Genomic DNA, 17,382 nt, shown 5'->3' with positions numbered 1-17,382 from the left:
TTGTGCCCCTTAAATAATGCCTGCCTTTTATGCAAACTTCCTAATAAGTAGAAATTTAAACTCTACAAAAAGATAACTCATTCATTTCTCACCAATGCCGCCTGATGTTTTTGTCAAATGTGTGGGTTTAGACAAAATTATCAATTGTCCATCCAAGATATTCTAATATGTTAACATTTATGTACATGCACTTTTATTGCTTATTCCATACATTTTTTTATATTTTGTCAGTGTACATTACCCATCAATCAATAAAATGACTCTTGATGATTTTCTATCTATGTGTGGTTTTGAGCCAATTTTACGCAATATTTCACCAATTTCAATCGAAAAACAATTTGATTGTTTTTGATTAATTTTATGTTCATTATTCTTCTGCCTTTCAAGATTAATTTAGAAATATTTAGTATATGGGCGGAGTTGTATATCAAGGAGATCATTATTTTATTAAAAACACCTTAATGTACTATGCAGTACGGATAATCTTGTTTTATTCATACTGGAGTTAATGTCTTGATTCAACGCAATGGCCTAAGTTGGCGGTGAGGGGAAATCCGTGTCGTTTCCTCTCTTTAGAGTCCCTGCATAGAGTCATCGGGATAAATGGGCAACATCTAATGGTCGAAAATTGATCTTTATTGATTCGAGGACAACTCGACCAAGCTGGCAACTCAAATCGACCCACAGGACAATTCGATCCAGTGCAATAACTAAACACAACATATTGACTAAGAAATCTTAATTCGTCCCAGTGGACAATTCGGCCCAAGGGACAACTTGACCCACTACAGAAATTAAGGGTAATATATTGGCTCACAAATAGTTCACACTAGGCAACGATGTAACATATTCGTAGTCCATAGTGCATTGGTCAGACATTTTGTATTAAGGGTTTACAAGAAAACGTTGGGAAACAAAACCACATTTAACACACAAGAAGGAGTTAAAACTCACAATTCAACCGCACTTCTTTCGGTTTTTGCCACGCCCCTTAGACCAAGCCGCCGGGTAGCCAAGAAATCTTGGGATGTGGCAAACAGAATTGAGCTAAAACCTCTTGTCCATGGATCATGTTTACTTTAAGTAAATATTTGGTTCGAGCAGAAATTCTTTTTGTTCCATTGTCTCACAGGTTTTGAGGCGAAAGCCATCATGGCCATCTTTGCATGGAGCAAGGATCAATGACACACTATTGATTTTTATGAATCTTACTTCAAATGTCTAACCTTGTCCCTCTGCGTCCCTTTTTGCAACTTTTTGATATTTTGGCAACCTGTTGAGCGTTTTTTGAGATTTGATAAAGTAAGTGTTGACCAACATGTAATGTTTCAAAAAGTGCATTCCAAAAATACATCTAAAAAATAGTGCATGCTTCAACTCACTGCCTTCTTACTTATCAAACTTGAAAGCATTTCCCATTTCAGTCGTTTCAGGGCTTTTTGGGGTGTACATTGATGGTTTCTAACCCAAGTTAGACTGTCAAGTCAAGCATAAAATTTTGCCCCTCTTTCAACAAGCATTGACTTGAAGATCCTCTCAAATCAAGGATTAATGCTCAAAGAGACATCCTTTCTTATCAAATAGAAACCCTAGAATCCTCACGTGTTTCATAAGCCAGGTGGTTATGAACAGTCCTCTTTCCGTTTGCTAATTTGCCTCCATTTCTTAACCATGAGACGAATTAACACTTTGAAAGTGATGGTTTCCGTCCGTGACAGAAACCTGTTCCGTGTTCCAGAACGAGCCCATCTAGTAAGACTTGTAGTTTCTCCTTTTGGCTCTAGCTCTCGCCCACTCCAGTGCCTGTTCCCCATGGGAATATCCAAAACGACATAAACAGACTTCAAACGAAGCAATTTTTATTTGAAATGAAATTCTTCCCAAAAGAGACCTTTTTCACAACACGTAGCGCAGAGCAAAGTGAGCATATATTTGTGGATTGTGTTGTTGTTTCTGTCCGACAACAGGGATCCCTTTTCTGAAAGTTATCGTAGGCACTGTGTTAAAGTGGCCTTTCAAGCTCATCCTTCTGGTTTTTGAACATAGGATGGTGAGAATTCCATGCGAGATGCGAGTCCACGATAACATCTCCTAAAATATGGCTCAAAACAGAAACTCTTCGTCTTGGTCTGTTTGGTACTTGCCTAGGCGATTGTGTTTTTGGAACTGGTCCATGCGGTTGGAACAAGCATTTGTGGCAACTCGCCATGAACATCAAAGAATAATGCAATTTCGTTTGTTCGGAAATCAATGGCTGATAGAGTTGTAAAATATTGTTTCCGAGTTGACAAGGAAAGTGGATCTGGAAACATTTTTCCTTTAACAAAATTAAATTTAAATAAACCCCAATATGGTAGAAGTTTTAAGTGATGAATAGGGGTCGAGAATATACTTTGCTCATTTGGAAAGAAAATTATATTTATACTTTTTGAGAGTTCTAAGTTATATTTCAGAGTAAATATTTGGAATATGTTACACATCAGCTGACTTTGCGCAACATTTCTCGTTATGCCCTCTTTGCCAGGCAAGAGACTGCTGATTTCTTCCCTAATACAAAGCGTCCATTTTAGTTGAGGTTAAAAGGTAATTGTTGTCTGAAAAAGCCGATTAGCAATCAAACTGAATCAGATTAACTGCTTTGATTTCTGCACCACGCAAAAAATCAAATGAAAACTTAAGGCATTGTGATGGTTTAGGTTGATGGAAGGGATTCGAGATTCGTCCTAAACATCCACTCATTAACTGATCCCTCCACGTGGTCCATGCTTCCATCACCCTAAATTTTACATTATCGAATAGAAAATATCAACTCTCACGTAACCTCGAAATGTGTGACATGTGACTGCCCAGCCCCCCTTTGAATATGAATCCTTTGGAAATTCAAGTCTAGATGTTTGATTTAGCCCATTAAACATTGGGAAATGGACCATCAAATATCCTCAACAAGATGGAATCTACATCTACAAGATCCCAGTGGTTGTCGTTGCGGAAGTGAAGGGCAATTAAATAGAGAGGATGCGGTAAACTTTGACCCTTTTTGGATAACTTTTGTGACACATGCCAGCAATTACTCAAATTGGAGGCGAACCAGGTGTGGCTAATTTCTTCCAAGATGAGTAAGAAGGCAGTCTTGGTGTCAGAGAATAACTACAATGACTAAATGACCAATGGTTGGAAATTTCCCAGGGGACGCGAACAAATGTCAGAATGGATCGAGGATCGAGGAACTTGGACCAGCTAATTAGGCACAAAGAGTTCGTTCAGAAACAGAAATGAACAATTGGGGTCCGCTGAAAATAATAGGATGAAATCATTATTTAATTGTAAAATCGACCCGTCTTTTCAATAGTGCTAAGGACCCATTGGATCACGTGGAATTGAACCACAGAAAGGCACGACTGCTGATTAAGCATTATAAACCTTTTTTTCAATATAGTAGCGTAAAATGAGCCATTTAAAGTTACAACTTTTGAAGTTGTAAAAAGGCTCTCAAGAAATGGTTAAAAGCGTGTCTTTCTATTCCCTTTAAATCCGCTGATTAAATTTTGAGGTAAAATTGTTTTTAAGTTTGTTTTAATGTAACATTCTTCGCTCTCAATCAGAATAATTGTAAAAAACGGAAAAGAAAGGAATGGGTATATTTATTTCGGGAAATATGACTGTAATCGCCTAAAATGTGTCGTTCTGTCAAATTGAAAATAAAGTTGCTAGGTTGCGTGAAAACTTATTTTACATTCCGTTCGGATTCTTTAGTTGGGAGAGGAAGTAATAGCAGGTACGTTTCGATTCCAACATCAACAAAATGCGAATAGTAAAAATTAAGAACCAAAGGAATATTTGACCTGTTTTCCCGGAACGAAGCACAGAGTTTTATTTTCCCACTTAACCTTAAACAAGAGAATCCCATCGGAAAATTATTGATAGGCAAATGGTTTGATAAGTTTGCTTTTTGCATAACCCTTCAAGATTACATCTCTTAAATTTTCAAACGCAATTTGTTGCAGTAAATGGTCACAATATCAAGTAGGAGACTTGATGCCTTGAAACAGTTGATTGATACTTTACTTAAGCACCAACCTGTTGCTCTGTTCTGTGGCAAAAGCATTGAAAAACACCATGACTCACCCTGTTTTTGTTCAAAGAAGCCGTAAATGGTTTCGTTAGAAGCCTAGCACACTTCACTCTTTTGCCTTGGGATCCTAGCTCAGTTTAGGTGAGAAATAATACCTGCTCTAATGATTAAGCAGAATAGAAAGCTTACAATGTAAGTATTTTCCCCTTTTTGATGTTCTTTTACATTTTTTCTTCCACCCGTTTTTGTTCCTTCATGAATCTGTTTGTGCTCCTTTTCAAAAAGTAAACGCCGTGACATTTATCCGTGGTTTCCGTTACATTTTTTGTCAATTTCAATTGGATCTTTTAGACAACTTTGGTGACGAGACAATTCATGCAAGAAATTTTTGATGCAACATGTCATAAACTTTGTCACGTTATCGCTTCAGATTTTATGGGCAAATGCATACTTGCAGTAAGTTCTTCTTTTTACTTTCTTTCCATCACAAAGCCCATCCATCCATACTTTTACGCCCTGACTCTATCACATTCAACAAAGAAGCAAAGTTTCACAATATTTACCCCCAGGAACATGAAAGGTGTTGTCAAAAAATTGACTCCACTTTGTCTAGCAGTGACAGTCAGCTTGAATATTCAGACAAAGTTGGGCCGTCTTAAAAAGGCAATCATCTTCAAACAGTTTGGACTCCAGGCTCGCTCGCTTGCTTGCTTGCTTGGCATCTTCAGGATCGCCATTGATCTTTCTAGACTGGGAAGTATTCCTTGAATCAAGATATTTCTGCCGCGGGAAGGCACTCCTGACCTTCAAATAAGTTTGCCTTTGTAGCAATTTCCATTTCAAGCTAGGTTTTTCAAGTTTGAGACAAATTGATAACATCAACGGTCCACTCAGGCTGGCTAAAATTCCTGCACAACACGTCTCTTTTTTTCAAACTCAAATCTTTAATGAAGTTCAACTGCCTGGGTCAAGCTTTCCAAAAAGTGTTAGTTCCAAATTAAAATAATTCATGCTGAACTGAAGCAAACAAGGCACAAAATATGGCAGGTTTTGATCTTCAAAATTTTGTGCACACATACACACTCACAAAGAGGACCGGTACTGTCTGTGGAGGAAATCTGGAATATTTTCTTCTCTCCCTCCCCCCTCCCTCTCTCTCCCTCTCTCTCTCTCTCATTCCCGGTTCGCTCCCTCTTCAACCATCCCACCATTCAATCGACCAACTAGATAGAGGCAGTGGCAGTTTCCCTCCATTTCGGAAATTGGAGCCAATTTGCCAGACATTTTTTCCCTTGCTCTATCTTTTTCTCTCTGTTGGATGGACAATCGCGATTCAGTAATACACTTGTCGAGTCTTGAGAATCAATTCCTCCTGCATTTCCATCATAATGGGCCTTCGGAACTGCTGATTGGAACCGGGTCGTCGTCGTCAGATTATGCAAGAATATTAACACTTGTCATCCCCATCTTCAGAGCCATGGAGAATTCCCTTCGGGGTCTTTTTTCGCCTCCACCCATCCCGGCAGTGGTAACAATAACATCAAAGCGGTGTGCAATGATGGTGTTCGTCATCTTCACAAGCTCAGGAGACTTAGTGGAGGATCACATCGATCTCAGCTTCTTGTCTTGTTCCCTGTGGCTTCCTAAATTGTAGGCTGTTTCAGCTCATTTGCATCACCCACAATGTGCGCAAGCGAGAATGATGATCCTCATTCAAAGACTCATACTCCTGACTTACTTGCTTTTATGAAAATATCACTGGCAAACGAACGTGTACATTTTTATTTGTTCAGGAAGTAATAACGCCTTCGAATCTTGGCTGCCTCAAAACTACCCAGGATCGTCTTTCAAAGATTTTGATTATTTGCTTCATGCTCAAGGTGGTGATGTGATTACCAGTGCAATATTTAAATGAGCGCAAAGCCCGGGAGGCACCAATTCGCTCAGCCATTATGGCGTCTCATACATGTATTCCTTGATCGACATAGCCACTTTGGGAAGCGGTTCATTATCTGTTAAGAGATTTCTTTCCGTCCATGAATTTATGATTAATCAATAGACCTCTTCATATTTGTTCGCATTATCTAGAGAAATGACTACTTTGGTCAGAGACCCCACCCGCTTGAGTAGGACAGAGCAATAAGAACAGGAGAAGGAGGAGGAGGAGGATTAACCACATGACAAAGGGATAGAATTAATGATGGACCAAAGGGGTCACCATTCCATGCTGGGGATCCAATTGGCACCACAGGTTCGTCGTCATTGTGTCAAGAGTGAGGCTCAATTGAATTTGCCAGAAGCTTTCACAATATTAGACCAAGTGTCCGAGCAACTTTCCGGGGAGATCAAAGTTAGTCGACGTGCCCGGTGGTGAAAGTGTCTGAAATGAAGAAATGACGGGAGAAACCCCAAGGCTCCCGATAGGCTATTACCAAATGCCCTTATCCATGGCATGTTTTACTTAACAACCTTTGTCGTACCACACTTTATTTTGATCCGATAGCAATCAGGAGTTCTTGGACCCGCCCACTTTGATTTCCGAGATTTCGCTCACATCGACAAGCACTAAAAGCCCGGCAGAAAGCTTCGGCATTTGTCTGTGAACCGGCCAGGAGTGAGAAAACATCAACTCGGGGGGGAAGTTTTCGAATTCCAACCGCTGTGGACTTCTAAGGAGCTGGTTCTTGGCCTCAGAAGCTTTGAAGGGCGCAACCATGCTCAACTAGTCCACGGAGCTTGTCCGGGAATGCTGGAAAATGTGATGACAAAGCACATTAGAATCAAAGAAAACATTTTCTCCCTTCAAGTTGGAGGAAGAAAAATACCTCTTGAGTTTCCAGAATCAGAACCCGCTTTGTTCAGCTCCTCCCTCTTTGCCCAGTTTATTTGGAAAAGATATACTCCTACTCCTCTACTCCTACTACAGAAGACTTTCAGCTTAGGTTGAAGACATCAACTACCAAGATCTTGGGGGAAAATGTATTTGCCAAAATATCAAATCTTAAAACTTCTCAAGAAAAAATCTTCCTCGATGATTTTTTTTCGAACTACGAAAACTCTTGAGATCACTGAGTTGAAGATAAGAGACGCAAGGAAAGAGGGAAACCATTGGTGGAAAATAGAAGCTATGACCCCATTTCCACGCACATCGTCTTCATCGATCCTTCCCCGGAGGACAGAGTTGTCTTCCTCTCAAATTTGTTGGCTTAAGTCCCTGTCGGATTAAGCTGTGAGATTTGACCTCAAGCCCTTTTGTGTCCTTATTCCTACACTTTTCTCACCCTCGGAGATTTATCTCTTTGTCAAATATTGACTGCAAAATTAGCCACCATAATATTGACACTGAAAGGATCTGGAGACTCTCTTTAGAGAGGGAGGGAGATAGATACCCGGGAAAAGCTGGATTTTCTCCATATCAAGATCAAGTCGAACAGTTCCTGAGCTTCTTATCAGTTCCCAGAAATTTGGCAAGTCTTTTTCCCCTCCTCTGATTGCCTAGATCACTACGTAAGTATATCCGCCAATCCTGACTATATCCAAATCTTACAGGGTAAAAGAATGGGCTCTTGAGAAAGATGACACCTTCAACAGTTGCGCTTTGCCTGAAGAGACCAAAGTCAGCTGGGTTACCATAGCGAGCGGCCATACCCAAACCACAAAGCTTGTTATGGAGCGAGGTGAGAGCGAGGGGCGAGAATTTTTGGCGGCCGGAGGCGGCAAAGACGACTTGAAGCGAAAGAACCACAGAGAGAGAGACACCAGAGAAGCCCAGGATCGGGTGATATTGGATAAAGACAGATGCAAGAGGAACCCCTGGCCATTCAGAGAAAATTGAGATGCGATCGGCGTTGAACTCAAAGGAGGTGACACTGCTGTACCGTACATCCGTTCAGAGAAAATTGAGATGCGATCGGCGTTGAACTCAAAGGAGGTGACAAATTAAAGAGTCGCCTTTGTGACGGTCTATTTTTGGCCACTCTGCTGCATTCCGCAAACCCGTCAAAAGTCAACAAGAACAGGGAGGCAAGAGGCACCATTTCATTTATTTTCTTAGACTTGATTGGCTGGAGATGGCTTGGATATTTTTTCAATCAACGCTGAGAGTGTTACGCGAAAGGCCTCGCGGTACGTTTGATTAAAGGCCACGTAGATGATTGGATTGACCACGCCAAACATCCAGCCGAAAATGTAGGATGGGATGTGCCAATTGGGAAACTTTTTGGCCTCGGGATCTAAAGTAATCAGTTGTTAACTTGACCATGAGCTTGGGGATGGAGGAGTGCTTACCAATGGATAGGACAAAGGCTGGAGGAACTGTGCAGGTGATGAATGCGACAAAAATGGCAAAAAGTGTCGTAGTTATTCGTTGTTCGTTCTTTTCTCGTCGCAATTCCCGCTCTTTGGCTCTGACAGTTACCGCCTAAAAAACGAGAATCAATCGACACTTTCAAGTCAAGCAACATAAATTTGATTTAAAAATCGATTGCCACTCACCTCGCTATAACGGCGCTGATTTGGCATGGAGTTCTTCAGGGGACTCTCTATGCTTAAAGTGGAACCGGTAAAAGACATGTATTTATTTTCACGGCCCTGTACAGGGATTCTGCTCTCGGTCAGACTTCTGAAAGTTGTCACAAGAAGGGGTACAATTTCAAACTCATCTTTGTCACATTGAATGTAGAGACGATGTCAGTATTTGTTGACAGGATAAGAAAGGCTTTGATATCCCCGAAAAGACTTCAAATGAGAGAAAGAAGAAATAAACGGGACAAAGGCACAAAATAGGCAAAACGGAAACGCAATTCCACAAGCATCACGCACGTACTGACATAACGAAAATGCAAATTGACTTGTCATCACAAGTTTTCACCTTTTTAGAATTGTTTTCTTGACTGGGCCCTTGAGAGAGTTCGCCCTTCTATTTTCCCTTTGGAACAATCTTTCCAATCTATTGGTTTCTTCTTGATTGGTTCCACTAAGAGTGGCATTAGCTACTTCCAGCATCTGAATACATGTGGGGTTGAATTCGGAATCGAATATTGAAATTGGTAATGATTTATCGGGTTCTGTGCTCACTTACCTCATAATCCTCTTTTTCGGAGGGAGGAGATGAAGGGCTGTGTGCCGAGCTCTCTACATGAGACGAGTTTAAATTTCCACTCTCCTGTTCCCTAATTCTCTGACTGGATTGCTTAAAAGTTAGATATATGTTAACGTAACAGAAGAGAATTATCAGGGTTGGGATTCCCAAACCGATGGCAAAGTACACCCTGGAAATTAGAAACAAATGGCTGAGAGCCAATAATGGAACTGAATATTAAATTTACCTTCTAGGGATTGTTCCATGTCCTGGTTCCACCGCAAAGGTACAAGTTCCAGTGCCCTCATCGAAACCCAAGGAACCCCACGTGTTCGTTAAGGGCATGAGAAGGCAGACAAATGGTATTAACCACGTGACAAAGATGAGGATCAGATTGTTCCTCAAAGTGAACTGAAATATTGTAGAGCAGTGCACTTTATGCTTCAGTTATCCAAATTTGATGATTGCAAGTGAATTTTAAGCTGAGAAAAGTTATTCTTATGAAAACTCCCACTTCGAATTCTTGAGCCATTTGCGTCATTTAAACTCACAAATCTTTATGGCGCAGTTGACCTTGAATGGAAGGATTATCATCTTTAATTGAAGCGGTCTCGTAAGATTTATCTGGCCTTTCACCCCAAAACGCGTTCAAGAAAGTACTGTGTTTATTTTCTCGTCACTCGGTTTGATCTGAGTTTCCATCTCACCTTGATAGGTGCCTTGACTGGGAAACACACGGTAATGTATCGATTGAAGGCCACCGCACATTGATTCAACATCATTGCTGTGATATTCCAATAAAATGCGAAAGCATACAATCTGTAAAGGAACAAACAGGTCCTTCTTCACTCAGTTCTTGTGGGTAGGTATTCATTATTTATCTGGGGATTAAAATCTGCTTCAAAACTTTTTCAGAGGCGGATTGATAATGATTAATGATGAGGCTAAACACAGTATACCTTATTAACCTTTAATATTGTAATTGCTATGTCTAGTATTTTGTCTGATTTTTGGTTTAAATTTTGATTGACTCACCGACAAAGCCATTCCACGTGACATATTTGGCAATGAGCAAAAGTGTCGGCGGTAACCGGGAGACAGAAAGCGCAATATAACAAGTCTGACACTGTCAATGAGATCACAAAACTGGTGGTGGAATGCTGCCTGAGCTTCTTGCAACTGCAAAACGTGTACAAGGTCACCAGATTAAGCACACTACCCACCACACTGAAGGCAATGGCTGCAATGAATCCAACCAAAACTGCAGTCTTGGGTAAACTTGAAGGGTACAATTTGACATCACGGGCCAAGAGGGAATCCAAGTCAATTTCCAGAGTCACCTCAGACAGCTCCATTGCACTAATGAGGCTGGGGCTCAGTGTGTCAGGATCGCTCCATGTTTACTTAGAGGTAGACAGAGCCTTGTTCATTGGCCTCGATCCTCTCGTTCTCTTGTACATGCTGCCTGCTCCTCATGGCTTTCATTCACTTTTTGCGGGCTACAAATCCGTAAACTCGAGCAATGCCAGAATGAGAGGGAGACAGGGAGACAGAGAGAGAGAGAGCAAGCAAATCCCAAGCCAGATCGATTTGTTAGGCCCCTTGGTTAGAGTTATACAGTCTCTCATCATACTAACCATCTTTTATAAAGCAACTGTTTCTATGAAAAGCCATGGGAAGGTGAGGACGTCATACCCCTTAATTGCAATTAGATTTCGAGCCCCTTTTTAGCATTTCAAACAGATCAACAAAACGGAATGCAATTTCGAATGGCCCTCAGAGCCCCGCAAATTCGCCTGAAGAGAGAGGGCCATGAGAGCGGATCAAAATTCGATGTCAGGATAACGCCATCGAAGGCCCTTGAAATTCAACAGATAAAGCCAAAGTTCAAGTGTGGGAGGAAGCAGTGACAAGTGACGGGCAAGGCTACTTGTTGCTTAATACGTAACAAAATCCAAGCAGATGTGATGATACAACTTGCGAGCAACAATTTTATGTCAGAAGTCTTTTTGGTTAAAGACAGGGAATTGTTAATGTATAGGGTATGTTGAGGTAGGAGCACGGATTTGGGGTTATCGTCAGTTGTGGCAAAGCTCTTTGTGCTTTTGATTTGGGGGCGAAAAGAAATGGGAACACAATTGAGTGAGTGTGTGTATATATTGCTCTGTTCCGGTTCCATTTGGGGAAAAAGGACGTAATTGAGGCTTTACCCTTACTTTTCCCATTGTGTTCCATTAGATTGGAACAAGGGAAAATTCACTTCAGGGTTTCTTTGCTTCATGTCTATACTTTTTGGGTTGCATAGCATATTTTCGAGAGCAAACTGAAAAATCTGAAAAGGAATAAAGATACGAAAGAAATATTCGTACCTGCTCTACCAAAATTATGAGGGAAAAGAGCATCCCTGAGAGCATGCAAGCACTTTCCAGGGAAATGAAAGGCAGCTGATTTTTTGGCTTTTCACCAAAGCGGATTGACTGATTGAAAATAAGCTTTAGTTCAGCAGGCTCTTTTCATCCTATTTGTTGTGTGTTCTGATGAAGTCGAGACAGAACCACAAAGCAAGAACCCGGCCAGCGTTTTGTCTTGGTCACACTCATGCAAAAGGTGCCCGATGCGGACGAGATGGCTGTTAAGCAAGACATTTAATTTTCATTGACGGGATTTTGCCTCAAAGTTGTGGTGACAAGTTTTTGGCCAAGCGTATTGTTGTGATTTAGTAATAAGCATGATTTCATTCGATGTCATCCCATAAAATTGTTGAGTGCACGATGCACATTGTGACGTTGGTCGGGTAGTATTTCAAGGGGGAGACATCATTGGCGTATTTACCGGCTTACTGCCGGGCACAGTACTACTTATTTCTCCATGTCGTTCTTGTCTGTGCTGAGAGGGATCATGAACTCAGATCTTGCGGTTATTAAGTTTGGTTCATTGAATCAGGATCTGGAAGCACGCACGTTCCCATTGATTCGGCGAAAACTTATGGAGGAGCGAACATCTTACTTATCCAATGGAAACTTGCAATATTGCAAAGAGACCAACTAACCTATTCCCATTTGGCAGTTATGGCTTGGTGGGCGATTCCACTCGATTGCTAAGGCATATACGTACGTACTGAACGTAATCGGAAAATCGATAAATGATCAGAATCGCCATGATGCATTGTGGCACAAAGCTAAACGGTAGAAAAGTGCTGAAGGTGAAGTGTGGTTGGGCTGTTTCTACTGCCTTTGGAGCCATCATGAGCTGAGCTGAGAGATCCTCTTTCTAGTGTACGTGGAGATATAAGCTCATTGTGTGCACTGAAGAGCTGCAGAAATTAGCAGATGTTCAACATTGTTGACAACATAATCCTTTTCGACCCAATAGGGTGAATACGGCAGCACTGAGGCGATGATGAGCCAACGGGTATTGATACCTACATACATATATGGACATGGCAATTTTTACCGTTCTTAAGTACCTCTGAATATCGAGATCCGGTTTTAAGTTGAACGTGTTTTGTGCAGTACATGTGTACTCTAATACAATGTGCAATGGTGATGTTACCGCTAAGTTTGAATTTGCTATTAAGATTTGGATTGAAGTACATTTTTCGTCTTTTGTCCTTTCATTTGATTTGAGTGTATCTTTAAGTACAAGTAACTTTTTTTAAGGTGAATTCATCTTTGGTACATGTAAATAATTACAACTTGAAACATTATTCACTTTTGAGTTATAACCAAAAAGTTCATTAAAATGGCATATTCATACCTAAAACTGACATCGAAACAGGTTGTTTTTTGAAAAGACAAAGATATCATTGTTTGTTCATAAGTGGTTACAATATTATATTTTTCATATTTTCAAACGGAGTAAATGATAAGTAAATTCATTGATTATTTGTATCTAATGCCACTCAGTCATCATTGCAGAGTGATGAGTCCTGGTCAAATCTGGAAACCCAAGAGTGTTCTACAAGCTTGGAAGCAATAGAGATATCTGATGAATATCAGAAAAGAGCCTAGCCTATTGTTAGGAAGTGAAACCAAAAAGGGCAGAGGATTTGCCAAATGATATTGAGACTGAAAATAAATACCATTAAGTGAGTTGGTGGTGTTCAATGATGGGTTGGTGTTCAACGAGACCAGATAAATAAATACACGCTTCTCTGCTTAATTTGGACCTCTGCCCATTGAATACACCACACCTCATTCTGATTTGATTGGTGCGTTGGCTCTTCTAGTACGTACTGTACTGGTGTTGTTATCTGATAGATTGTTTTGAATTAGATCGGAAAGGACACAAATCCTGTGCTAAGACGACAAATAATTCTTGGGTAATCCTCTGGTTTGTATTGTCACTCCCTGATAAACAAACAGGGTCTGTCGATGTTCCTCGAATGAAGGACACAGCCAACCTGAAGGACCCCAGATTGGAGGATAACCCAATAAATAACACCTGTAGAGGAACTAACGAAACGAAGATAAGGCTCAATCTGAATGAATATTCCCTCTCGCTGTTTGCTCATTGTTAAAGTGTTCTGAAGTCCTCTCTGATGAGGAGTGCTCAGAGATCCATTTGCGAAGCATGGTGTAACAGATAACCGAAACTAAAGGTCAGGTATATTTACTTACAGCACCTCAGCCATACGAAACAAGGTTGAATGTTAGAAAGGTGTCTTTATGAATCATGACGTACTATGAAACACATGAAAGACTTATTTCCGATAAACAACTTTCTACTTGGTTGTACATTCTCTACACAGGTTATTTTGGGGCTTTGTCAAGAGATGGAAGGCCAAGGTGTCAGATATTGTGGGAAACACACTTCTTCTTCCAAGTGACCATTGTTGATAGTGAAATCAACATTCAACCCGAGTTGACAGCTCTCTCTCTTTCTATCTCTCTTTATCCCTTAGAATGGGACCCTGATCAATAGATCTGCAAAACGACGAGATGACATAACTTTTTGACACCTTTTGTGTACATCAAGATGAACTTGTGGTGGGCAGGCGAAGGCGAAAACTAATAAGTTAATCCTGGTCCATTCAATAGATCGCTTCCAGCTTAACTCCGAATTAGAATAAAGATCTCATCTGCTTGGCCACCAATTCTTATCAATCCCAATTCTGAGGGCTACAAGCTTCAGAGGTCATTGCAACCCTCAAAGCTCTCTTTGGCCTAAGAGATATCTCCAAAACTCGAAAGCGAAAGAAAGAGCAACCAACAACATCCATGGGGTTCTTTGCTTTTCTCTCCCAATTTGCAGACTTTTCAGCATCTCTTGTCATGAACCTGCTCTAAACCAAATGGCCATCCAACGATGTGACAGGGCCTCCAAACACGCCTTCACCGGTCAGGTCCAATTGATATAGGAAATAATGCCCCAAAAGTCGGTTGTTCCGGGATCCCATCAAATTACTACCCTTTGTCAGAGCATCTGGCTCGTTGAAAAACAAATTGGTCAAAAACGAAGTGAGGGGCCCCTGGAACTCACACACACACACACACGGACACACGGACACACACACACACACGGACACAACGACAACTTATCACGTAATCCTGGAGCTGCATCGAGGAAACTCTCCTCGAACAAATATTTTCTTGTTCTTTGCTAGCAAACTTTGCTCATACGTGACTCTGTGTTTAGACTGGTTCGTGAGAGACAGTTGTTCTTTCAGCCAAGTCAAGTCAAAGGAGAAGGAGGATGAGGCTGTCTGAGGCTGCCTTCAACTTTGAATGGGAAGAGGCTGAACGGAGGGCGTTTGGAGGCACTCTCCAGACCAGGTATACTGGATTTGTGTGTAGTTCAGCTCGTTTCTTGGTGACATATTTTTGTTGATATACCTTTTATTTTGTGTTCTCTTTCATGGAAAAAGATGAGTGAATTGGGACATCCACGTTACAATGTAGAGTCTAAATGTAGAGTCTCTGCGAGTAACAAAGGCATCGCGTCGAAGAAAGGTGCCTGGTGTGGTGTATTCTTTTCTGGTAATGGGGTGAGGGTCTTTTATCTCACGCAACTATCCAGAAAAAGCTTCTGTTAAACACGACAAGAATAATTCTGGTCAGGGTAATCCTTTCATAGCACCAGGTTAACCCCTTTCAGGCAGGAAATAAATCTTTTTTTTCTCTATATATTTTTATGAATTGGTGATAGATTCTCGCTCTTGGCCTGGTCGGGTTTCAAATCCCGCCGTGAACCAACCATTTTGAAGTTTATCCCATCAAAGGTGATCAAATTTGGAATCGTTTGAAGTGTCAAATGCCATATGAATGAGTAGCAGGATCTGACGTAGGCGAGAAAGGGGTTCACGAAGGATAATCCCGCTTTTGAGGTTGAACTTGTTACAATTTTCTGATCAAATTTCAGGCCAGACGAGCTACTCATTCTCATTTTCCAGTGTTGTACCAGAGGCAACGGGATAAGAATCCAACTCAAGATACCTGCGTCGCTTCACTCCTGTTCAACAATGCTTTAATATCTGATGACATTCACAATTCTGGGGATCTTCAAAAGGCTGAAAAAAGGCTCTTAGAGGAACACTTCGCCCAACTATTGTTTCCAAATTGTTGGTTCTCAGCGTGTTTCCCTTCAGTGAGCCCTCGCTCTGAACAAAAAAAAATGCACAATAACTCCCCGGAAAAAGGACTTCCTTCTCGGCTGTCAAAACTTGCCATTGGCAATTGATGTTGGCATTGCCTCGCTTGAACGGGATTAACCCATTTCATTGGCCACTCTTAAGGTGGTGACAATCAGAGAGTGTTTGTATTGAGAAGGTGTTTACATGTAATGTTGATGCAATTTCATTCGAATTTCCCTTCCCATTGTTCAATATGAATCGGATCGAGAGGGCCGAGAGAGAAGGATACACCAAATTTCTATCTATTTCGTATCTAAGCGAATTTGCCTCGCCTGATCTGTTTCCTTAGCTTTCAATGAATCTTCTTGAACTCCCTTGAACGGCAACTTTTGCTTGGACTCGAAATTTCCAATGGACTTCCTGAATGAAACCGGCTGGAAATTGGCTTCCAGGGCTGCCGTCTGGTTACGTTGAGAGAAGTCGATTGAACGGCCCCCCAATCCAAGTGCACCAAGTCAGGGACACTTTATTCCAGGTCATTGGTCTTAACTACTGGAACCGCCGTGGCCACACTTAGTGTTGGGTTCCACTGGAACACCTCTTAGTGCTCCAGTGAATGGTGCGAGTTAGCTCTGGAGGTCTCCTGGGACACTCAATCGCACCATTTCCTCCCAACTTTTGCTGCAGTCGTTGGAAGCAAGGGATCTCTCGCCAATGGCACCTCTCTCTCTCTCTCTCTCTCTCTTCTTCTTCCACACTACAACTAAGTGGTGCAAATTGGTGGCTTCATACAAGATTAGCCAGATCTCAAGAGACGGACCAATTCTTTTGAGGGCTGGCGAGAGTGCCACACATCTTTGGGTGTGATAAGAATTCTCGTCGAGGGTTAGCACCTTGATAACTCGAGGGTTATCAATCAATTTCCAAGCCGGGTCCGCTCATCCAGGTGTTCTATTCTCCTCATGTAGTGAGTGATATCATGGATCGTGTGGTTCCTTGGCCTCATCGTCGATCAAGGGTGACCAGAATCCAATCCTGGCATTGTGTACTACAAAGATCCTCGAAACTTGCCCTGAGCGTTCTCCCCATTGGATTTTGAGGACCGCTGTGGTGATGATGTTGAGGGAAAATGAAGTGTCATAAGACACCCACTTTACTTGAAGTCTATTGAGATCAAAAGATACAGTTGGCTCGGTCCCTTCAAATTAGTGTCACAAATACTGAAAACAAGAGCATACGTACAGTAGACTAACGACAACTGTACGAAACAGCACATACAACAGAAGAATGAATTGCACGAGCCCATATGTTGTCATTGTGTGACTTGGCTGGTTGCAAGCAAATGTGGAACTGGTCCCTCCACAATGTCAAAGTCTTTTCCTCAGCAGAGCAAAAAAAGAAACCAACTTATTCAAATTGTATGGAAATTGAAAGTTGACGAGCGTTTGAAAGACAGCAACCATCGCCAACATTCACAATCGATCACTGATTTGCAAAAGCCTCCTCTTTCCCTCCTTTTCCATATTGATTTTAGTTCATGTCTCCACCCACCGATCTACTCATAGGCACGTCTGTGTATGTCAAAAAATGATGCTCAAACTGGATTGTTATCACTTTGCTATGTCAAGCACGTTCGTCGAAACTTGGAACATTTGGGGG

At 41.4% G+C, this 17,382-nt stretch overlaps 1 protein-coding gene and 1 long non-coding RNA gene across 2 annotated transcripts; both read right to left on the bottom strand.

The window, feature by feature from the left end:
* Nucleotides 1-5,924: 5,924 nt before the first annotated feature.
* LOC131878886 (uncharacterized) lies at nt 5,925-7,709 on the bottom strand. The gene is made up of 3 exons (XR_009373074.1): nt 7,620-7,709; nt 6,553-6,821; nt 5,925-6,452 (listed from the first exon to the last, which is right to left on the bottom strand). It is a non-coding gene; the product is annotated as an uncharacterized LOC131878886 (long non-coding RNA).
* A 388-nt stretch (nt 7,710-8,097) lies between these two features.
* On the bottom strand, nt 8,098-10,620 carry LOC131878884 (protein trapped in endoderm-1-like). The gene is made up of 8 exons (XM_059225024.1): nt 10,188-10,620; nt 9,860-9,971; nt 9,400-9,563; nt 9,153-9,342; nt 8,943-9,076; nt 8,567-8,693; nt 8,360-8,492; nt 8,098-8,304 (listed from the first exon to the last, which is right to left on the bottom strand). Exons 1-8 carry the CDS (start codon nt 10,505-10,507, stop codon nt 8,123-8,125), a joined length of 1,362 nt encoding a protein of 453 aa, XP_059081007.1. The 5' UTR covers nt 10,508-10,620; the 3' UTR covers nt 8,098-8,122.
* Between the last annotated feature and the right edge of the window lie 6,762 nt (nt 10,621-17,382).

This window comes from Tigriopus californicus, chromosome 4 (genome assembly GCF_007210705.1).
Source record: "Tigriopus californicus strain San Diego chromosome 4, Tcal_SD_v2.1, whole genome shotgun sequence".
In the NCBI taxonomy this organism is placed as follows: Eukaryota; Metazoa; Arthropoda; class Copepoda; order Harpacticoida; family Harpacticidae; genus Tigriopus; species Tigriopus californicus.
This window is presented reverse-complemented; position numbering and strand designations above follow the sequence as displayed.

Bases quoted from the DNA above. Each gene is read 5' to 3' on its own strand.
- LOC131878884 (XM_059225024.1), bottom strand. From the start codon at position 10,507: ATGGAGCTGTCTGAGGTGACTCTGGAAATTGACTTGGATTCCCTCTTG. The intron at 9,972-10,187 runs GTGAGTCAATCA...GTTCCTTTACAG, and splicing joins CACGTGGAATGGCTTTGTCG to ATTGTATGCTTTCGCATTTT. The intron at 8,493-8,566 runs GTGAGTGGCAAT...CTCGTTTTTTAG, and splicing joins ATCAGCGCCGTTATAGCGAG to GCGGTAACTGTCAGAGCCAA.